Below are 24,195 nucleotides of genomic sequence, written 5' to 3'. Positions count from 1 at the left end.
CCGTTTAACCAATTCTAGCTCTCATCTAGATCTTTTTTCCTTTTTATGAATAAAACTTTAGATTTTAGATTCTAAAGGATTGGCAACAGTGTGATTTGTGGGTAAGATCTGATTTGTATATTGACCTGGGTCTGGGGCTTGATTCTTTAGGATCAAGAGAACCTTTTTTCTTTTACTGGGGTATTGGTTTTCATAACCATTCATCCCCATAATGAGTGGCACTGGTGGTGATACTGGAAGTGCTTGTGTGACTTGTGGTTAGCCAGTGGGGTGAGACTAAAGTCCTCTTTGGCTGGCTGGTTTGGTTTGCCTTAGAGGTGAAAAAACCCCAGCCTTGGGCTGTAACTGCCCTGTTTTAAGAAATTGGTCCTGAATTGGCACTTTCAGTTGGGTCCCACCAGAACCAGCATCGTTACAGGGGTGTTTCTTGAAAAATTATCATAGATCTCAAAATTTTTACCACGGACATGTTGCTGACCCCTGGTTCTGCCCTGCACTAGGAACACAGCACCAGGCAGACTGCTGCGGGGGGGGGAGGGGGGGAGAGACTGCAGTGTTGCTTTTTGACGTTTCTCAGCATGGAGAGCTCAAAGAGCTGCTCAAGATACTGCTCCCAGCAGCTGAGGAGGCTGTGGGAGGACTTAGAGGGAATCACAGAATCATAGGCACGCAGAGTGGGCTGCTTCAGGAGAGACTGCTGTATAGAGCAGGGGCTGATGTGGGGTGGGGGTGTGTCCCCCTTCCTCAGGATAGGTTGGTCAGCCTGTTGTCTCCTGTGCCCCAGACACACCACTCTTCTCTCCCTCCCCCCAAACCCTTAAATTGAAAAAGGGGCTGACAATCTACTAGGGTGCTCCTTGAAGGGATTGAGAAACCTGCCTCATGTGACACTGTACCGATGAGGCACTGCAAACAAATCCCAAAGCACCCTGCAGCCAGTTGCATAGTGGGATAGCTACCACGGTGGTGCACTGCTCTCTCTATCAACACAAGAGCTGCTAGTGTAGATGCACACTGCTGACACAAAGAGCTAGTGTGGACATGCAACACTGATTTTAATTAAAGCAGCATAATTTTTGCAGAGAAAACTTTGTAGTGTAGACAAGGCCCAAGTGAGGTTGTTTGCAGGGTTGTAGGAGCCATGTTGGACCCAGCATGTTGGAGACAAGCTGGGTGAGGTAATAAGTTGTATGGGCCCTTGAAGGAAAGTGCCGTGTAGCTGGAAAACTTGTCTCTCCTCTCTACAGAAGTTGGTCCAACAACACACGTGACCTGGCCTAGCTTGTATCTCTAGTGACTCCTGGCACCAGTGCAGCTCGAGGACTCCGTGCTCTGCCTTGAGCTGTACCAGGGTCTCCCCCGCTGGGGGCTGCGAGAAGGGGCCGGGTCATGCCCCCCGGGCGGAGATCCCAGCGGGACGGGAGAGCGGTGCTGGCCTGGAACGGCCGCTGGCCTCTCGTGCCGCTGTCCCGGGGCAGGGCTGAGAACCCGACGGCAGCTGGAGCTTGGGCCCGTCTGCTCGGGCCCGTCTCTCCACATCTCCCAGCGCCCGCTCTGGGCCCTGCAGCCTCTGCCCAGGACACAACTCCAGGCGGCGGCGCGCGCACCGCCAGCCCCAGCGAGTCCCTTTCTGCCGCTGCCGCTGCCGCCTCATCGATGGGCTCGGCGATCTCCCCAACCTCCTCGATGCAGCGTGTGTCGATTTGCTCCGCCTGCTGCGCGGAGACTGAATCGCCGCTCTCGCGAGCCCGAGCGGAGGCGGTGCCGCGAGCGCCCCGATTCGCGCAGCCCGCTCCGCCGCCTGGATGAACTCGGCGCTCGCCTCATCGATGCGCTCCCGGAGTCGATGCGCTGGCCGCGGCGCCATTTTGCAGGAAGAGCGGGGAGAGAGGTAGGAGTCCGGCCGCCGACCCCGGCCCCAGCGCCTGTCTCTCCGCGGGGCTGCACAAGAGTGTGGCCGTGGGTCGGGCGGGCGCGGCTGCACCGCGAAGGGCCCTTCGCCGGGTAGCTGCCGGGGGTGAGCTGGACCTGAGGGGCTGTTGTGCCGAGGCAAGCCGCGTCTGCACTCGGGGATCCGGGGCTGCTGGTACAAGGCGGGCGAGGCCGAGGCTGAGAGGCGGGGGCGGCAGGTACTGGGTTGAGGTTGCAATAAATCGCCTCCCCCTCTGGCGTCGCCCAGCGCAGGCCGCAAGAGTTTAAACGTCCAACACTTCCCTCTGAGCAGCCTCCGCTGGGGTAAGGGGCGGCGTTGTAGGCAGGGACCTGCCACTTCCGCGGGTGCTGCTGTCTCTTAAGGCTGGGGGCTGTCTGCAGTCTGGCCCGTTTCATGTTGGTTTGATGGCCTCGGGCTCCCTGCAAGCTGTCAGTGTGGCTGCCGGCAGAGTTTGGGAAATGGTGCGGTACAGTTTGGAGGCCATAGGGGAGAGCTGCGGTGCAGCAGCACGGAAGCAGTTGCATGTTCTAGATAGGTTTGTATACCACCCTCCTAACCATAGTATCTGACATTATATAACCAGTCACTCGTGTGTGATATTTCTTTCTTCTGTTTCAGGAAGAATTTTATTTAAATAGAGAAACAACCCTCAGAAATGGCCAATGTGAGTAATTTAGTCATTGAGCTCTGCTACCAATAGCTTATAATGTTGGCTGTATCATTAAGCTAAACAGCATTAAGCAGGAAACTTAGTTTTCATTTGTTTTGTAACTTCAGTTGGGGGCCATGAAAGACTCCTCATGCCCCTCATATCTGAAGATTAGACCTGAAGTAGAGCTCTGTGTAAGCTCAAAATCTTGTCTCTCTCATCACCAGAAGTTGGTCTAGTAAAAGATAGTGCATCCGAAGAAGTGGGTTGTAGCCCACGAAAGCTTATGCTCTAATAAATTTGTTAGTCTCTAAGGTGCCACAAGTACTCCTGTTCTTTTTGAGGATACAGACTAACACGGCTGCTACCCTGAAACCTAGTAAAAGATACTGTATTACCTCACCCACCTTGTGTCTAAGATAAGACAACATGCAAACTACAAAATATTTTGTTAATATTTTATATGGCACCAGATTCTCTTTGATTTTTTTCATGGCATCAGTGAAATTCTGTGCGATTCTCCTACATAAGGTTAGGTTGTTCATAAAAGGTTCTGTTGAAGGCAACTGTTTTTTACGTAAAAACAGTTTTGGATTGTTGACTGATGGAAAAATTTGACTGGCTGAATTTTTTGAGGCTGATTTATAAATTCATATATTTGTCACCAATTCTACAAACACTTATGTACATGCTTCGGTCCCCCCTCCTGCGGTCATGTGGTAATTTTTGTTGTCAGAAGGGGATCATGTCACAATGAAGTTTGAGAACCCCTGATATAGGGTATCCTTTTACACAAGATTTCTGGTGGTAATGTAAACTGTAAGTGTAAAGATTAAGTGGTTCTACTGTGTGTACAATAAACTAAAAATATAGGTCTGTTCTGTGTCTTGAATATATTTTAATATTTATTATAGAGTTTAAAAAATATTTTTTTTAAATTGTCCAACAATCTAAATTATTTAATCTTGTATAAATCTTTCACATTAAATAACAAATTTTGATATTTCAGCGGATGCTCTGGCAGCACAAATTGTAATTTTAAAAATTGAGTTCTGATTGTGCTGATATTAACTGTAAAAATTATTTGATAGAATAGTGTGAAATACAAGGCCGTGAAAGCCGTTCCTTAAAGCTGATTTCAAGTAATTGTGTACTAATTATAAGCACTTTGAGATCTAAGGATAACAAATGCTGTAAGACCCTAGTCCTGGAAGTATGAACATGGGTAATCTCATTTACGTCAGTGACATTCTTTGTGGGTGTGTGTTTGTAGAATTGGGCCTTAAGTGCTAAGTTTTATTATTTTGATATTCCTGGAATGGAATTTGCAATAGTGCCCCATTTCAAGTAAAGCATTGAGGTAGAATCAGATTGCACTATGCTGTGATGTGGCTTTTGAATTTAATGGAATTTTGGGCCCAAAATTCCAGTTTAAACTCTAGATTCCTGCAAATGCTGGTGCGTGTCAAGTGCTTAAATGTACATGTATAAGTGTCTGCAGGATTGTGGTGTTTGTCTTTAGAAAGACAAGGTGGTTGAGGTAATATCTTTTATTGGATCAATTTCTGTTGGTGAGAGAGACAAGCTTTTTAAGCTTCTGACCTGAAGAAGAGCTCTGTGTAAGCTCAAAAGCTTGTTTCTCTCACCAACAGAAGTTGGACCAGGGGTGGCCAACCTGTGGCTCAGGAGCCACATGTGGCTCTTCAGAAGTTAATATGCGGCTCCTTGTATAGGGACCGACTCCGGGGCTGGAGCTACAGGCACCAACTTCCCAATGTGCTCGGGGGGTGCTCACTGCTCAACCCCTGGCTCTGCCACCAGCCCTGCCCCCACTCCACCCCTTCCTGCCCTGTCCCCTAAGCCTGCCATGCCCTCGCTCCCCTATCCCCAGCCTCCTGCGTACCATGAAACAGCTGATCAGGAGGTTCGGGGAGGGAGGGGGAGGTGCTGATTGGCAGGGCTGCCAGTGGGCGGGAGGCACTGGGAGTGGGGGGATGGAGCTGATGGGGGGGCTGCTGACGTGTTACTGTGGCTCTTTGGCAATATACATTGGTAAATCTGGCTCCTTCTCAGGCTCAGGTTGGCCACCCCTGAGTTGGTCCAATAAAAGATATTAGACCACCATAGCTACAACAACACTGCATACAAGAAATGTTTGGTTTTGGTCAGATATTGTCAGTTTAATATGTATTTTAGATAACAAAAAAGGATGGGTATGTATAAGGTACACTAGCCTTTACTATGTAAAGGCTTTGTGGTCAGGCTGACTGGCTTAGGTCCCAATCCTGCATGCATTCATGTGTCTGACTTTGAGCGTGTGAGCAGTTCCATTAAAGTCAATAGGACTACTCACATGCTTAACTTTAAGTGTGTGCATACAAGTGTATAGCACTGGAGCCTTAAGATTTAGTCCTACCCTGAAAATCTTTTCAAAAATTTCCCCCTAGTTCTAGGAAAGTAGAACAAAGGCCCAAATACTGTTTCACAAGATGAACCTAAATTAAGCAGCAAGATTGAGTTTTTAGGGCACTGCAGTTCAGCAGGTTGGAAATCTTGTGGTAGCTCTAAGTATGTTAAAAATGAAGGAGTTTATTTAATTAAATATAATGGTTTATTATTTTGGTATTAAAATTCAATTTATTTTACTGTCCCTAAACATTTGAATTGGCTACAGATTTGTTATTTGAGTGCATAATTGGATTGTTGAAGTCAAGAAACTAGAAGTTGTTGGAAGCTTGAAGTTTTAGCAGTTGGAGTTCTTGAAACTTGGGGAGAAGATTAAATTTCTGGGCTTAATCACATTAGCTGGATATTTTTGCTAAACCAATCAACAGTAAAATAGTGAACAATGTTGACATTTAAATTTATCATCATTAGGATTCAGAGTTAACAACATTGAGATGAATTGGAGTTGGTCACACTTCCGAGTGCTATTGTTTCAGGCTGTTTGCAGACTTGGGAAGACAACATTGCATCCATTTACGCTCGGTTTGTTTTTTAAGGTTTTTCTTTATAATCATAGAAGTAGGTGTTGTCTTTTTGTTTTTGTATTTTTGTAATTGAACCCTTAGACTTGGAAACACAATTCTGTGGCAAATTCTGCCTCTGCAGAATACACAAGAGCTATGTGACCTGATTATAAGCCCATATTGCTGTTTTTTTTTGTAGCTGAAAATATGTTTTGTGTCTGCAGAGCAAAATAATGTTGTCAGTACTAATTTTAGGCTTTCCTGGCTTGACTGTGACCCTCAAGTTGAAATATTGCAGGTAGATGGTATAGTGACTGAATTGCTACTCCTGCCCATTCTGATAATTTGGTTTTAAAATAAATTTGTGTGTGCACTCTGTGTGCGCTTTGGCATTCTTTTACATTTTATTATTCTTCTGAGTATCCTGTAATACCTTTGCACCAGGGGGTGAACTAAACACAGTGCTAGTCTGTAGGGCAAAGCACTAAGATTAGATATCAGTATTTACTTACCTAAAATATTTTGATGGATCCTAAGATCAACTTTCCTGATTGTTTTGTGTTTTTAGGTTTTTTTGTTGTTGTTTCCCCCCCACCCCCTGCCCCAAATGTAACATCAGGGGAAATGATACCTAGCGTATCATGACCCTATACGTAAACATATTTACATTCATGTGTTGTCACAATGATACCCCTGACAATTAACCCCTTTCTAACTGTAGCTCAAGTGTGGAGGTATTTCAGTGTGCATTTTTGTTTGCATTGTGCAGTTTCCTTAATTCAAAATTGAATAGAAAACTTACAGTACTAATAGTGTAAAATGTTCTTACAGTTAAAAAATACAATTAATGACACTTCACTGCTATAAGTTTTTCTATGGAGTTACATGTAGTTTTGTATTCTAAAAAGTTAAATATAAATTCACTGATCACTTTTACTTGCAACAGATGATACTCAGTTCTTCTTTCGTCCTCTTTAGGTGCTCTGTAACAGAGCAAGACTGGTGACCTATCTACCAGGATTTTACTCCTTGGTCAGAAGGCTTGTAAATCCCAAGGCTTTTTCCACAGCAGGATCTTCTGGCTCAGATGAGCCTCATGTTGCTGCTGCACCTCCTGATATATGTAAGGAAAAATAAATGCATTTTGTTACATTTACTGCCTACCAGAGTTCAACATCTTAAAAACTATCTGTCTCAAATAAATAAATAGAGATCAAATTACTTTTTTTTTTAATATGGTGAAACATTTAGTTTTTTCACTTAATCTTTGTGATTACTTTCTTTTTTTTTTTTTCTATTTTACGTGATTGCACTCAAATGTTTTTATTTAGGAGTTAAAAATAACTATTTTTTTCAATGTGAAGAATAATGTAAGCCTCAATTTTTGACAGGTCCAAGAACTGTGTGGCCAGATGAAGTAATGGGACCATTTGGTCCTCAGGACCAGAGATTCCAGCTCCCTGGTAATATAGGTTTCGATTGTCACCTAACTGGTACAGCTTCTCAGAAGAAAACACACGTTCATAAAAGTTTGCCTGATATATTAGTGGAGCCCTTATCAAGTGAGAGACATGAATTTGTGATGGCACAATACATAAACGAGTTTCAGGTAGGAACAATAATTTAATACATGAAGCTGAAAATTGTAGTAGTGTTTTGATTTTCTTATATGCCAAAGAGTAATCTCCCAAAAATAGAATATTGATAGTGCTCTGAAAGTGATGCGAGATGAAAATGAACAGAGATGGGGGGAGAGATCATATAGAACATTTGTTTCCCAAGAAAACCATCAACTGTCTCCTTTAAAACTCCTGACACTATGAATAATGTGAATATTTTTTGCAAAATGTCTAATGAAATAGCTGCTTATTCATATGAGCTATATGAAAACAAGATTAGGTTAATTTAACTTTAAAACAAATTGTTGACTTAGTCTTATTGATCTGTTTTTGCAAAAACAGATCGGTGTTAATTGTTAACTTTTAATGATTCCCTTTGGATTGGATGGGTCTAATTCATTAGGACAAAGTCTCCCTTATTTGTGCTTGTGGTTCTTGTTGGCTTTCATGAACATACATGAGAAGTGTACTAACTAAACTTGATTGTAATTGAAGTTACTCCCTTCAGAGATGCCTTATTAACAGTGGGCAATTTGACTATTATATTTGCTGGTCCTGTATATTAAGAAATTTTTAGCACATGTATAATGTCATCAGTGATACTGAGACCTCACTGGTTTTGGAGCCAAATTAGGGATCAACATTATCCAAAAAAGCCACAGTACTGTGAATTCATTATTTTATTTACTGTGTGTGTGTTCTCACAGCAAAACGACTGGCCAAGTATTATTATTTTATCAACTACAATTGGTTATAATAACATAGTAAAAGCAACCTGATTGGTTAATAGCTTAGGTCAGGGGTCGGCAACCTTTCAGAAGTGCTGTGCCGAGTCTTCATTTATTCATTCTGATTTAAGGTTTTGCGTGCCATTAATACATTTTAAAGTTTTTAGAAGGTCTCTTTCTATAAGTCTATAATATATAACTAAACTATTGTTGTATGTAAAGTAAATAAGGTTTTTAAAATGTTTATGAAGCTTCATTTAAAATTAAATTAAAATGCAGAGCCCCCCGGACCGGTGGCCAGGATCCAGGCAGTGTGAGTGCCACTGAAAATCAGCTCATGTGCCGCCTTCGGGACACGTGCCATAGGTTGCCTTACCCTGGGTTAGGTTAAATAATTAAATCACAGTGTTTTAATATTGCTGCAAAGAGCTGCAGGAGAAGCGTTAAAGAGCCGCTTGCCTCTCCCAAGCCTCTGAGTATCACTGAGCAAGTATAGAGCATTTCATAGCAAAATGCTAACCTAACACGTTGAGTTTTTTTAAGAGGAATAGTTTTATAGACTGACCATGTGCCTCTGCATTCGCTGCAGCTCAAGAAGCTCTACAAACATACTGTACATACAGTCCTCTTAGAGAAAAACTGTATTTACTAGTTCAATATTATTAGACTGTCAAAGGGAATTGCTACATTAGCTCGCTGGAATCCCATATTAATGGTAAAATAACTTTCATATTATATGTGGATTAAAGAGCCAAGAAATCCATGTTGAGGTGTAGAACAGATGTGGAAAGCCTGATGTAACGTTTCATTCTCCCATAGCAGATGGCTGCTTTCACTGTCCTTTTACGAGCTGCAGTTTACTCCTGCAAGTTAGTTGTAGAACTTCCACACGAAAGGCAGCTACAGAACCCAAATTGTAGCAACTAGAGCCCTAGATTAGTAGCTTTAGTTATTAAAGATCTTATATGGCGGTAGTAGTGGATAGTTTTAGCTGTGAGGCTACAACAGTTGGGTACTTAAATTTGCTTGCAAAATATCAAGCCTAGGAGCATTGCATAATTTTATGTAAATTTTTGTTTTGACTCCTGTAGTGGTATATCTACATCTGTTTAGTTTTTTTTAATTGCAGCACACATTCTGAATGCATGAACATGCTAAAAGTGTCACTTTAAAGATTTATGAAGCCATTTTTTTAGCCATTTATTTGAATGCTGTAGGTGTAATGTAAGTACAATTAAATATAAAGTAATGCATTTAGACCCATCTGAGATATGAAAATGGTATATGTAAATGTGGTGATAAAAGTTCAAAACTCATTTGTTACACATTTAGCGCATATTTTTTAATGATACACAGGCCTGATATTGCAGCTTCCCTTACACAAGTAATTACAATTGACTTCAGTGGTTATAGGATTAGCTTTTAGGAGAAGGCTGATCTTGATAAATCATAGGCTTGGGAGTCAGGAGACCTAGTTCTAACAGACTTACTCTGATGTTGTTCAAAAAAGCCTCAGTTTCTCCACCTATAAAATGGAGTGATGATGAGGGTTAGGGACTTGTTGAAAACTTTGTGAGCAGCCTTTACTCGATGGAACTACTTCTATGAATAAACGTCTGCAGGATCTGGCGATTACACAACTCCAGTCGGAAATACTATTTTAACTGTTAATCATGTCACACATTCTATGAACCTGAAAGTTACCCATTTGTATTTCCTTGATTTTCCTCAGGGCACTGATGTCCCTCCTAAACAGCAAATAAATAATGCTGAAACATACTTTGAAAATGCTAAGATAGAATGTGCAATACAAACTTGTCCAGAACTGTTACGAAAAGGTACATCTTTCACATTTTTGAACAGTTTAATTTTTTATGAAGTAAAAATATATAGCTTTTCTCACCATCAGACCAAGGTGGCGGAGGATGTGAATTATTGTTCCTATAGCTTCACAGTATTAAAAAACGCAATAAAAAATAATCCAGATTACTAGCTGATTACTAAAAGATTTACATTTTACATAATGAAATCCTTAACTCTATATGAAAATGCATACAAAATTGTTGTACTATTAACAGCAATATTTGTAAAGTAATTTAAAAATTAGTGACTCAGTAGTAAAATTAAAAGGTCAGCTGAAGTCTTTTTTTTTATTTTTTTAAGGCATGGTACGCTAATAGTCTGACCAAAACTACCTCCATAGCTGCTGTGTGTGCACCCGTATAGGCTTGTGATCCAATGGAGTGTGTAGGCATGCTTGCCATATCTGAACCACTCCTCTGCCCTGTTTTCACATGGGGAGAATTGCCGTGGAGCTACTGAATGCCATTATCTGGCTTCTCCTCTTTCTAGTTCTCCACCTCATGCAACAGAAATAGTTTTGGATGGACTTGGGGTATTGCATGACTGCAAGACTCTTGGGGCTAGGTTAACAAAGGGACTTAAGTGCCTATGTTTTTGCAGTAAAAGTTTCCTAGGTGCCTGTTTCTGCTACCTCGCTGTAGGCAGCCAAAGCCCCAGTGCAGTCCACAAACTGGGGGAAGTTAGATAGAGGAGCACCTGTCTCACCTGCAGAACTCAATCCAGTAGGCATGCTCAGAGGCTGCATAACTCCACACACATGGTGGGGAACACGCCTCCCTCAACTTTTAGATCAGTGCTTAGAGTGCTCCCCTGGAATGTGGGAGACCCTGGTTTTCTGATGAGAAGGGATTTGAAGAGGGATCTGCCACTCAGGTGAGTGCCCTAACCACTAGGCTATGGGATATTGTGATGTGGGTCTCCCTTAGTCTCGCCTGTTGAAGCTGTTCCACAATGGATAAATAGAGGCACTGGAGGTGGGGAACTGGATCCTTGGTCTCCCACCTCCCAGGTGAGTGCCCTATCCATCAGGTTATAGATTTATTCCCACTGTTTCTGGCCCAATGACTTCTCCTCCTCCATGCATTAGGCTCTAGGAAAAGGCTCCCAGCTATGAATCCCAACTAGAAAGAGGCACCTTCCTGTGGACTTAGGCATGTCATACCCAGGCCAAAAATTTCAAGACCGCAAGCATGAAATGGTCTTAAAAAGCAGTCCAAAGGTTCCAAAAGTTGTGGGGGTGGGGCTTGTGGTGTCATGATGCTGAGTGTGGGGAGACAGGTCATGGTCCAAAAAAAAAAAAAAAAAAGCCCAGAGAAAAATCAGCTCTTGGAGTGAAGCAGAAAAACCCGCAGGCCACAACTGAACAAAAAATCCCACCGATTTTGGAAAAGGTAAGCCCAGATGTGCTTAAAGTAAGCTATTTTGCCAATGCCTAATTATGTGAGAGGGACAGGGTTTAGCATACACTCTTTTCCTCAGCATCTCCCCTTAACTAGCTTAGGCAGTTCTTCAGTCAGCGTGCTGCCTTTGTGAATCCCATTCTTCGGTGCCTGTCTCTCCCCATCATTACATAAGGAGTCTGAGCACCTAACCCAGGCTTTGTGAATCCCAGTAATTTTGTACGTCTCTAAAAGTTAGGTGTTATGACATTGTGTCACCACACCTGAGTCCATCTCTGAATCTAGCCCTTGGCCTACAGTGTAAACACACAATTAATGCAAGGATAATTAACACCTGTAGTTTAATTGTAATTACTTCATGTTGTACAATAGTATGTTTTAAAATAATAAAATCTCATTCACATAATACCTGGGTATCTAACTCAGCTACTAAGTCTTTGCTGAGCAGTAAGATACTTATTTGCATGCAATTTTAAAATGTACAGATTGGTGAAGTTTTATTATTAAAATAGTTTAAGTGAAATGTAGCACACTGAATGAAAAGCTCCTGACCATTTGACGTACTCTGTCTGAAGTGGAGAAAGCATAAAATATACAAAACCAACCCATTACACTCCTAACATGCTGATTCCATTTCTCTAGACTTTGAATCAATGTTTCCAGAGGTGACTGCCAATAATCTAACAGTACTAACCATAACCCAGAAAACTAAAAATGATATGACTATATGGAGTGAAGAAGTAGAAGATGAGAGAGAATTGCTATTAGAAAACGTAAGTATTATTTGTATTTGGTGTCAGCATATTCTTATTTGTGGTCATATCTATTGTAGATGGGCCTTTTTTTGTTTATTTTAACCTGTTATTAGTTCTGGAACTGGCTTACTCTCTAATTTTCTTAGACCAATCCCTTGACCTAGCCAAGTGGCTAGGTCAAGGGATTGGTAAAATAGGGAAAATGAACTTCACCAGTTTTACAAAACTTTTTGATATCTTTAGGTGAAAATGCTAAATATTAATCTTATTTGGTGGTGAGATGAGTTACGGAGTCATCTTGTTATGTGGCAGTGCATTAAAGCCTTTTCCTATATTACCCAAGATACTTGGTTTTATAATTGGTCAATATTCTACACGGAATAACAGCCATCTTTCCTTATCACTGTAGGGCAAGAGCAATTCATTTCATGCTGTTTTGTTGCTTTGCATGATTTCATTCACATCCTTTCATAGCGTTTGCTAAATTGGCCTGTTTTATAACCTACAAAGCAGTGATTGGGGTTTTTTAATATTCTAATAATGTATTCAGTTAATGACATTCAGGTTAAAAGCATTAACATTTATAAATTAATCTTCCACATTAGCTTAATACAAGTGAATCTAGTTGAATTGCCACTAGAGGTCTCTTTCTAGAAAAAGCAACGTTGTGAATTTGTTGTATATTCCAGCAGATGTCAGTGTTTACTGCTGACACTAATTTTCTTAACTGCATTATCTTAAAATATATCCCTTTAAAATTTTTGATTGTTTTTTTTAAATCTCTTTAACTGATAGGTTCCCTTCCTGTATGATGATTTTGTCTACCAATCCATCTAATTATGGATGGGAGTCAGCATCAGTAGAAATTAAGATGAAAACAGTTCTACTCACTATCCTTGAAATTATGATTTATAAATGCAGTTTATCAGTAGAGGCAATGTAAGGGTTACTGCAGGAAAAGGAATAAGCAGTCTAAAGTATCAGCATGAAGACTGCATACAAAGTAAAATTCCCTTCATTTTAGTGTGTCCTTGTCTTTAAATTATTTATGGTCTGTTAGTCTTTAGCGTTGTAATCTGGTCTAATTATATGTTAATTGTCTTCTTTCTTCCATGTGCACCTCCTTGTCAACTCTAATATAATCATTGTAAGGGTGTAGATGTAACCTCCTGGCCTAAAGGTTACTAACCGCAAATTCACAATAAAATGGCCTATTTGTTTGCTTTGTAGATGGTTAGAAATAACTTCAAAAGAACTAATTTAATGTGAGAGGCTTTTGCTAAAGTAATGGGGGTTATTTACAGACATATCTGGGTGTTTACAGTAGCAAGACTCAAGTTTAAATTAACACATCACTTTAAGTGACTGTTCTGAGACAGTTACAACACTGGATCCAAATATCTGATTTACCAAAAATTTATGCATTAAATGCTGTCTTTAGGTTGCTTACTAGTATGTCTGTGACTTACTTTAAAGTTTAAAGGTTCAGTGGACCTGAAGACTCATTTAAATAGAGAAAAGGGAGAATAGATCAACAGTAAGATAGAGCTCTTGATATTTTGGACCACTGGAAGGGATGTTGACTGACTGACTAATCAGATTCTGAATTACTCTTTGAAATTTTTGAGACATAGGGCTGTGTCTGGAGCATAAACATTAGAAAAAAATTCAACTTTTACATTTATACGGGCATCTTTTGATTTTTAATAAAAAAATAAGGAAATAAGTACACAATCTAAATTTTAAGTAATATTAAGGAGTCTGGTCTTCCACTAGTCCAGTAATATGCCTATAGATTATACATGTGTATTAGGCTAGGACCTCAAGATGTCATATTATCTTTTGTTCCTTTTGTTGCAGTATCAAGGCAAAACAGCGTAGTTTTACCAATTGGGTTAACATGGTATCTAATCTGGTGTGTGTCTCACAACTTTGATGGTGTTTTTATGTTTTTTTTTTTTTTTTTTTTTTTTTAAATAAAATCTATTAGACAAATGAATACAAGATGACATTAGAGACATTAAACAAACCTTGGCCATATCACATCACCCAGTTGTACTAAAAATTGTTCCTAAAATATAAACTCTTTTCTTTTTGTATGTTTTTGTGAGATGTTAATCTGACATGTTCTCATCCTTGTGTGGCTTGCTCATTTCTGAAAAATATTGCTGTAAAACCTCAAAAGTTCTTAACCAACTTCCTCCCATTTATTTGGAAAACACACAGTACAACTTTCTTTGCATGGCCAGAAATGTTCGGAGGAGTTGAATTCTCCAACTAATCTCGCCCAATGGTTAATGACAGCATAACAGTTGGTTTCAGTAGTCAAACTATCAAATATTTATAAAACTATATTTTTAAATACATTTTTAACTGGAAAGTTTGGTGTCCAGACTTATGTTTAAAAGGACTTGTAGTTAGATTTCTGTTATTCAGAGCAACCACACATTGCTGTCCTGCTCTCCATGATATCTTCTAACAAAACTTTTTGGAAATACTTAAATAAAGTTGTATATTTAATGGCTTGTTGTAGCAAACTAGGAAATTCAGTTTTGATCTGTAAATGACTCATGAAGTAGAGAAATAATTGAAGCAATGTTTGACTTTTACAGAGGTTTAGCAGGTATGATTCTGCAAACTGCATGAGCAATCAAAGCAATTAGATGATCCTTGAACAAACTGTTAATCCTCTACTGAGTGGCACAAAGAATTTCTTGTAAATCTCATGTGATTGTAGTAGCTTAACATATGTTGTTAATTTTATTCCTTTTAGTACCGTTGTTGGCCTTTTTCTTTAATATTAAATTTGGCATTTATTGGTGCAGGTTAGAGAGGCTCTGCACTAGGTTTAACTTAAAAATTCATTCAGTATTTACATACATTAAAAAGGAGCGCTCCTTTTTAATGTAATTATTTCTCCCTCCTCCCCCCCCCCCTTTTTTTTTTGTAGTTCATTAATGGTGCCAAGGAAATTTGCTATGCACTGTTGTCCGAAGGCTATTGGGCTGACTTTATTGATCCATCATCGGGATTGGCGGTAAGTTACTCTGCTGAAAAGAATGAGTGGAGAATGGAGACTGATATAATAGACTGGTAATAGTATGTGGATCCTTTTACCTGTCGGTTACTGGTTCAAATCCAGCTCTTTTAGATGTTGACCAAAAACTTTTTACCATCTGATAGCTCCCTTGGTGTCTTAAATTGACATCATGGTCTTGGCCCAGTTGCCAGTTACTTTTTATCCACACTACGTGAAGTATCATTGCAATTGCTACTCTGAAGAGTGGTTGTAGCAAAGAAGCTAAGTATTGGAGTATAGAAAATGAACTAGCTTCTCCTTAGAAGTATACTGTCACGGCAGGATGGGGTGGGAGTACATCAGTGCATATTTCTTCTCTGAAATATTTGATAGCATTTGAGTTCTTGGACACCTTGGCACTACAGTATTGAAATCCCCTTTTGCAGTAGCAATACAGTAGAATGCTCTAGTTTAAGGTATACTGGCAGATGGCTAATAATTCAAATAGCCATTCTGACTAAGACTGTCAACTTTTTTCAAAAAGTTAAGACACATTGAATATTGAACTGAATTGAAATTGACTGCACTGCATCTCTTCATCCTTATTTACAGCATACTTTAAAACAAAAAAGTACACATCTAACACACAGACCAGAATTTCACAGCTATTTACCAACTGGGTAACAACAACAAAATAGTCTCCTGGCACTAGTCAATTATGTCCCTATTATGTGGAATATATGCTAATATTATCCCTATTAAACAGCCATTGGCATTCATTATTAAGTTAAAGTGGCTACCTGGAATATGTGTCATTAAAATTGTCATGCCTATTAAGTGCAATCTAGTTAAGTAGAGTTTACTACGCTCTTCTTTCATTGAAACATAAGTAATCCTCTTCAAGCACATAATATACAAGTCCAGCTCTTTTTCTATGCCAGGAATGAGCAACTTCAAGGTTGTAGAGGATCATTAAAACCTTTTGCCTAGTCGTACAGCTTTTTTTTTTTTTTTTAAGATTGAGCCAGGTTGCTGAGTGATGTAGTCTTTTAGCAAAGCTGCTGGCTCATACCACTCTACTCCCCCATCAATATAGGCACAAACTCTGCCCCCACACCACCTAGTTTCAGTTACTGGTTCACCAGTAGCTGATTGTCTGTGAGCAGAGAGCCAATCAGATTCTGGTGAGTTCTTCCCCAATCAGTGCTTAGAGTGCTCCCCTGGAATGTGGGAGACCCTGGTTTTCTGATGAGAAGGGATTTGAAGAGGCATCTGCCAATCAAATTTGACCTGGCCAGCCCTCTGTCTTACCAGCAAGGAAGGGGTTCCAGCACCTAGCTTTGGTTACTGCCTCCCCATTGGCAGAGGTGCACCCTGACATGCCTATAGTTTGGGGCCAGTTGCCCATCCCTGGTCTATGCCATTCTAGACTACAAAGAGAATTTTAACCAAAGCCTGGTGCAGGTATGCACTGCTGTATGAGAGAGACAATATTATAAACTCCACCACATTAGAACATTGTAGCTGCCGAGCTAAGCATTTTTAGTATATAAAGATGTTTGTTTTGGTTATTTTTAAACTGAATAAAGTCAGTGATCACTGTGATGGGGAGGGAAAATAATAGGTTTAGCTGGGCTTTCTTTAAAGCTGGTCAAGGGGCTACCGCAAATGATGCTGAATGCCCTAGCTCCATCCACCTTTTTAATTTAGTTGAAGGCAAAATAAATAGCTTTCTCTGTTTTTGTTCAAACTTACAGGTTTCTCACACTTTCATGCATTTATTGAGAAATTTGCTGGCTTGCTACTGTCCTGTACTAAAAGTTTGGTAGAGGTGGGGACTCTGCTTTTGGGCTCTATTCTGCAAATCTTAATTACAATGGGTAGCATTTACTCGTGCATCTACTTACAGTGAAGATTTCAAAATCAGTTTCTGTGCTGGGGAACTTCATAATGTATCACAAATACTTCAGTTTAAAATCTGATCATGTGAAAGTGCTATTTGCATATATACAGTTTAAGTGAAAAGACTTGGGCATATTAAATCCCATTTAAATAGATGTCTGTATGCATGCCTCAGGTTATTTCCTTATTTTGGTTTTAAATACTATTTAGTATATGAAATATACTAGATGTATAATGTGTGTATATTATCATTACTGAAATAAGAATATATGAGTACAGGATTGGGGACAGAACTCCTACATTCTAGTCCCAACACCCGCTGCATCACTTTACACAAGTCATTTAATCTCTGTGCCCCAGTTTCCTCATATATAAAATGTGAATAGCCACCTCGAAGAAATGTTGTTGTATGGAATAATTAATATATGTAAAGCACCTTGAAGATGCAAATCACTCTTAAGTGTTATTTTTAATTGACTTTTACTATGAATAACGTGTTTTCTGAAATTGGTATATAAAAATCTTTTTAAAGAGGAAATACTTTTAAAATGTATAAATCTGTAGCAAGTGTCATTCACTTTTATTTCCAAAATGCAAAGAAAAATCTAAAAACTATTGGAGTATACCTCAATCATTTTATGGATGATGATGATGATGTCTTTAAGAATCATTTGTAGTTTAAGATGGATCAACTATTCCATTTAGAATCCCCCTTTTTCTTTTCCAGGATTTTGCAGTTGTACCATTTTAAAATTCTGGATATTTACTGTACCATGATTCAATAGCTGCATTTACTTCTAACAAAGTGCGGGGGGGGGGGGGGGGGGGAAATAGTCTGAGTGCTTAACAATATGTTAAATTTGTAAAGTCTATAGGGATTTAAGAATTAAATTCTTGGTCCTGCAAGCTGTTCTGTGAGAGTGGGTGCCCGTGCCTTTTATTTTAGAAAGTAAAGCAAATTAAACAGTTAACTCTAAAAAGGTGTACTTGTTTGCATGTACTTTAACTACTCTTCAGAAATAACTCCTTTTAAAAGTCCTACTGTTCTGTTTTTCAGTTTTACCATTTTAGGGATATTCTTTATCCTAAGGAATGCTTCAAGAAATAGTAAAATATTTCAAAACAGAACATATTATTAAGGGCAACCACTGTACTTATGCCAAAACATAGCTTACAAAGTGTTTAATTATGTGTTTTAAACAACCTGTGTCAAAATCCTTTGGGGCTAGGAATTAATTGTTTCTCTTTTAAAAAATCAACACCTCCCCCCCCCCCCCTCCAAAAAAAAAAAACCCCACAGTGAAATCACTTTACAGATTTTGGAAGCGGTTTTGTTACTAGTATTGCTAGATTTGCATTTTGTTTAAACTCAAGTAGGCCTGTAATATTTTAAATCTCAAAAACCTCTGTTTTGTAAGATTGTCACTATGCTGAACGTATTCATCCAAAATATCTTTAAAATATGAAAATTGCCTTTTTTCCCCAGTTTTTTGGACCATACACGAACAACACACTGTTTGAAACAGATGAACGCTACCGCCATTTAGGATTCTGTGTTGATGACCTTGGCTGCTGCAAAGTTATTCGTCATAATCTTTGGGGTACTCATGTGGTTGTAGGAAGCATTTTCACAAATGCTGAACATGATAGCCCTATCATGAAGAAATTAAGTGGAAAATAGCAACTATCTTCCAAGTTAATATTTGACCTGTGTATTTTTACTCGATAATTTGTCTATAAACACTGTCAGAAAATGCCAAGTTTTAGAGTATGCTCACTTATAAATAATAAAATAACTGTTATTTATTTTAGTCTGTGTGGAATACATATTCACCATATGATTTACAATATTAATTAACAACATTTTAGTTGATAGGTATGCAGATATGCCATATGATTTTTAAGCTGCAAGTTACCCTTGTCCTGAGTTGATTGAAAGTATAACACCAAGCATAATTCAGCCCCCTACTGGTTGTTAATTGAAATGCCTCTAGCTATCCATGTTAACAAGATCACTCTGAGCTCATAACTTTGCCAGGCTGTGGAGATGGACCTACTCTGTTCTGAGGGTCTTGATGTGCTGTCTAGGCATTCTCTCCACTATCCAAAACAATGCCATATATACGTGCTTTGAGTTTTTGGGCCTTATCCCTGTGAATAAAATCCAGAAATGTTTACAAGATTAGTAAGCACTGCTGTTTACAAAACCAACTGAATTATTGCACAGAAATTAAAAGAAATATCTTGGTAGGCACACATTTAATTTTCTAAAAGAATGCTTGGTCTCTCAGTAAGACTGTAAATTGTCTTCTTCAATGAGGATCTCTACAGCAATGTATTTTCACAAACATTTTATTGCAGAAATAAATTATTATTTTTTCATTTGTGGAGGTAGACCACTGTCTCCTTGAAGAGTCTGACTAACCTAATCTGAATTTTAATAATTAACCACATCTTACTGTACTTTTCTTAGAATGCATTTTCTGATTGTAAAACACAGAAAAGTGATTGTCAGACTATTTACTAAAAACTCTCCGATCAGCTCTCCGGCTTGGGTGCAGGTTCTGGGTTGGGGCTGGGGATGAGAGGTTTGGGGGTGCAGGAGGGTGCTCCGGGCTGGGGTCAAGAGGTTTGGAGATCAGGAGGGGGATGAGTGCGCAGGGAGGGGCTCAGGGGTGCAGGGTCCGGGCAGTGCTTACCTCAAGCAGCTCCTGAAAGCAATGGCATATCCCCCCCCCCCCTCCGGCTCCTTCGCGGAGGCGCGGCCAGGCGGCTCTGCGTGCTGCCCCATCCACAGGCACCGAACCTCCAGCTCCCATTGGTCATAGTTCCCAGCCAATGGGAGCTGCAGGAGTGGTGCTTGGGGCGGGGGCAGCGTGCAGAGTCTGGCTGCCCCTAAGCGTAGGAGCCAGAGGGGGGACATGCCAGTGCTTCCGGGAGCCTCACGGAGCGGCCCCCAACCCCATGGTCCGGCTGGAGTGCAGGAGCGGGGCAAGTCCCAGACCCTGCTCCCCAGCGGGAGCTCGAGGAGCAGATTAAATCAGCTGGTGGCCTGGATGTGGCCTGCGGGCCGTAGGTAGCCCACCCTTTGTCTAAAACTATACAGCATAAGAATTGTTATAAATAGACAAATGAAATCATAGCTCACCTCTTAATTTACACAGCTAAACATTGTACGTTGCAAACCATCCATTCCTGTCAAAGGTGAGGAAAAGCAATTTGCAATGGATTAACTAGAAAATTAATTAGCTAAATGACTTGACATCAGTTTTTGCGGGGGTTTTTTTTGTTTTAATATCAAAATTGCTATTAATGGGGTTCATGCATTTTAAAATAAAAGAGCAAGGTTAATTCCTGGTACAATACATTTTAGCAATAAACTAACAAGTCTTTATTTCCTACTATTTTCTAAATAGCTAAAGACCAAGGTTGGCATGATCTATTAATCTTAGGGAACTTTAACTAACTGCCACTGTAGCCTTATATAGATGACATGCATCAGATTGTGCTGGCTATTATAACACTGTGACAAGATTTTCATGATAAATTCTGAAAATGGGATTTATAACATATTAAACAATGAAATGTTGACTTGGGTGACTGCCCACAAGAAGATATTCAGGGGAATGGATATTGTCCCTCTTGCACATTGGTATATATTGACAGTGATCTCACAAAACTGGGTGACTGACAGATGAAATTTAATGTTGATAAATGTACATTGGAAAATATAATTCCAACTACACATACAAAATGATGGGGTCTAAATTAGCTGTTACCACTCAAGAAAGATCTTGGAGGAGTTGTAGATAGTTATGTGAAAATATCTGCCCCAATACATACATATATAAATTAGAATTCAAAAAGAGACTGACAAGCGCAACAAAAATGATTAAGGTTTATAGAAAAGCTTCCATATGAGATGAGATTAAAGACACAGACTGTTCATCTTAGAAAAGAGATGACTTGGGTGGGATATGATAGAGGTCTATCAAAGCATGAATGGTGTGGAGAAAGTGAATAAAGAACTGTTAACCCTTCACATAACTAAACCAGGGGTCACCCAATGAAATTAATAGGCAATAGGTTTCAAACAAACATAAAGTACTTCTTAAAACAATGTGCAGTCAACATGTGAAAGTCATTGCCAGGGGATGATGTGAAGGTCAAAACTAAACTCGGTTCAAAAAAGAATTCAATAGCCAAGATGGACCTATCCTCCAGGAACCTATTACCCAAGATTGTCAGGAATGCAACTCCATACTCTGGATGTCCCTAAGCCTCTGACTGCCAAAAGCTGGGACTGGATGATGGGATGAATCCCTCAGTAAATTGCCTTACCTTCATTCCCTCTGAAGCATCTGGCACTGGCTAGTGTTGAAAGGCACGATATGGGCTAGATGGACTGTTGGTCTGACCCAGTATGGCCATTCTTAGTTTGACTATCACCTGCCTCATTGTAATTGAGAAGAGGTCTGGGGAAAACCTCTACTTGCCCAGTTAGGTCAAAAGTGGAATAGAAAGTTGTTGATTAGCTGGTTGTCAGTTGTGTGTCTCTCTGTAGAGCCAAATACTTTATTTGTGTTTAAATTGTTTTGCAAATCTTGAACATTTATGCTATGATTCTCATAAAAGGGTCTGGCTGCAGGAGTCTGCAAGAACTGCCCCAGAGTTCAATGGTGACATCTCTATACTTCCAAGACTCATGTCTTAGCAACTAGAGTGTGTATAAGTATGACCACTGACATGGTACCATAGTAGAAGTAATATCTTGCAAAGCAAAGAGGTTGCTGCTACTTCAAACAATAAGTACCCAAAGAAAATCTGGATGAGGCAGGGGACAGAAAGATGCACCTATTCCCTCCTCTCATGAATCTTACCAATATTGTGGTAGTGTCTAAATGAGATCAGGGCCCTATTAGGCTGTACAGGTAGACCCAGGAGAACAAACCTTCCCTATCAGAGGTGAGAGAAGTGGGAAGAGGGTCTGGTGGAAGCATTCCTGTGGAGCTGGGCGAATGGGTTATCGTGAAGCCGATGTTGAACACCTCACTCCTCCAGCTGCTTCTTGAGGCATGGTGGATGCCTGGCAGCTGTCCCACTCTGTTGCCTTCAGATTTGGTGGCAGGAAATGGGAAAGAAGAAACAGTATCTTTCCCCTGCTCCTAGACCTCTCTTCTTCACTTCAGTGTGGGGTGCACACAGTCCACACTAAAGACTTGTTAGCACAGGGAAATGACATTGTTTTATAATGTCCTTTGTTTGCAGGGTTGTAGCTGTGTTGGTCCCAGGATATGAGAGAAAACAAGGTGGGTGAGGTAATATCTTTTATTGGAGCTTCACGGAGAAGAAGAGCTCTGTACAGTTCGAAAGCTTGTCTTTTCCACCAACAGAGGTTGGTCCAATAAAAGATATTACCTCACTGACATTTCATTGTGTTATAACATGTTAACATGTTATAACATATTAGATCGTATATTTTAAAACATGTCAATTGGCTAGACCATGGCCAGCTGACATTTTAAACACAAGTCCCTGGCTGCACAAGGTGCTAACACATGTTCAGCATCTTATTAGTTAATGTGTTACAACCCGGTGTTGCTTTCCAGTAGAAATAAGCCCTGATAGAGAAGCAAGACCTTAGAAGTGTCCCTCTTGTTGTTTGTAGTAAATCAGTTGTGAGGCGGTGTTTAAAATGTGTATGTGAATACACTCTCCCTAGGCTAGTGTATTAGAATACACAATCACAATTAAGAAAAGTGAAAATAAAGATACATCCTTCAGAATATCAAGTCTGCTTAATATCCATTCAATACCTGGTGTGTACAATTACCAAACGAGAGGAAAAATATACATTCTGTTACATGCCATGATAAACTATTTATCTTGCTGGTAAATAAATCTTTGTATTTAAAGCAAAGGATATGGTTTAGTATTTTCAAAACGTGTGGGAACTGTAAACACATTTTTAACACAGTATATCTACATGAATAAGGTACTTCAGTTCCTTTAGCAATTACATGGTTTACTGGTTCCGATTATACATGAAATCTCTAGAACACAAGGATCTATAGATACAAAGTTGTTCTGATGCTTTTGGTGTTGGGCCAGATCCCACAGCACTATAGCCCTATTTTCTGGTTCACAATCAATGCAGCCAGAATCTCACAAGAACAGGCATCATGAGCTCAAATCTATGCAAACAGATGATCTCTTGTGACATTTTGGGACAAAAACAGCTCACAAGATTTTGGCACCATTGAATTGATTTCAACTTTAACATGGATGCACCTTGGTACTACCTTCTCATCTCACATCTAGTTCAAATCAGATTCCCTGATATAGTAAGTAGAAGGTAATAATGTTGCCTTTTTTTAATCTTCCATTTCTGATACTGAACTGGAAACTTCAACTGTGCTCCGTGCTCTTGACAAGGGATTGTGGAAGGAATGTATACAATAGCTGCCTGATGTGGAAGGAAAACCAAAGGGGGTTATAAGTGACCAGAAGTACTGGAGCCCATCCTGAGTGGGGCCAGGAGTGAGTTATAATGTGGGAAATATCCGGTATTAATTATGACAGGATTCATAGTCCAACCTAAAGATGGCTTGGTCAATAATTATATATAATAAGAATAAGCTAGGTTTTAGCATTTGCTGTACTCACAGTACCATCTTCTGTTATTGCACACATTGGCACTGCCTGCTCCCATTGAGCTGGGAGTGGGGCTTGTGTATTTAAGGGTGGAATTTGGCTCCCAGCTATTACAACCTTCACTAATGCTGCAGTGTAGTGTAGTGGCTGCACAGGCACCGTAGGGAGAATATACCCTTTTGCTGATGTCTGATTCAAAATCATAAAGATGTCCCATATCCTAGTTAATCTTGTAGTCATGTATCCTTTTAAAAACCTGTGAATAGCATTTGGGATTTATATATCATTACTATGATTCATAGTTGTTGGTATTGGTTTCAGTTCCTGGTGTTGTGGACATTTCAAAGTTGGTGCCTATATCTCAGCACTATAGGCTGTTCTCAGTTACATCGGTATCAATCCGCAGTGTCTCCATTGAAACTGGAGCTGCCAGAGCTTGATGAGCTACAGGGTACTGTGCAAGATTTACTTGTTCACTCAGTCCTCTGACTAGCAATGGACTTAGGTGAGCATCTACTGTAGGTTAGATAAATGGCCAGTATTTTAATAATTGATATGCCCAAAAGAGTTCCTGCAGTCCTTTGTACTAATGCTAGGGGCTTTGCTGGAGTTACCCTGTATTTACCCTGGTGTAACAGCCTCATTTAACCAGACATAAAACTTGTAAGATAGCAAATAAATCTTTTCACTTAATTTAATCTTTC

At 39.9% G+C, this 24,195-nt stretch overlaps 1 protein-coding gene across 5 annotated transcripts; it reads left to right on the top strand.

Annotated features, from left to right (window-relative positions):
• Positions 1-1,344: 1,344 nt before the first annotated feature.
• On the top strand, positions 1,345-19,219 carry MMADHC (metabolism of cobalamin associated D). 5 transcript variants are annotated; one of them, XM_005296445.5, is made up of 8 exons: positions 1,364-1,891; positions 2,552-2,597; positions 6,530-6,674; positions 6,943-7,160; positions 9,631-9,736; positions 11,804-11,934; positions 14,867-14,953; positions 18,324-19,219. In XM_005296445.5, exons 2-8 carry the CDS (start codon positions 2,589-2,591, stop codon positions 18,516-18,518), a joined length of 891 nt encoding a protein of 296 aa, XP_005296502.1. In that variant the 5' UTR covers positions 1,364-1,891; positions 2,552-2,588; the 3' UTR covers positions 18,519-19,219. The 5 variants fall into 5 exon arrangements, with proteins under 5 accessions (XP_005296501.1, XP_005296502.1, XP_023963777.1 ...); XM_024108009.3 differs by having other exon boundaries at positions 1,755-2,049; XM_005296446.5 differs by having other exon boundaries at positions 1,832-2,017.
• Positions 19,220-24,195: the final 4,976 nt, after the last annotated feature.

This window comes from Chrysemys picta, chromosome 11 (assembly GCF_011386835.1).
Source record: "Chrysemys picta bellii isolate R12L10 chromosome 11, ASM1138683v2, whole genome shotgun sequence".
Classification (NCBI taxonomy): Eukaryota; Metazoa; Chordata; order Testudines; family Emydidae; genus Chrysemys; species Chrysemys picta.
The sequence above is the reverse complement of the archived record's forward strand: the minus strand, read 5'-3'. Positions and strand labels throughout refer to the sequence as shown.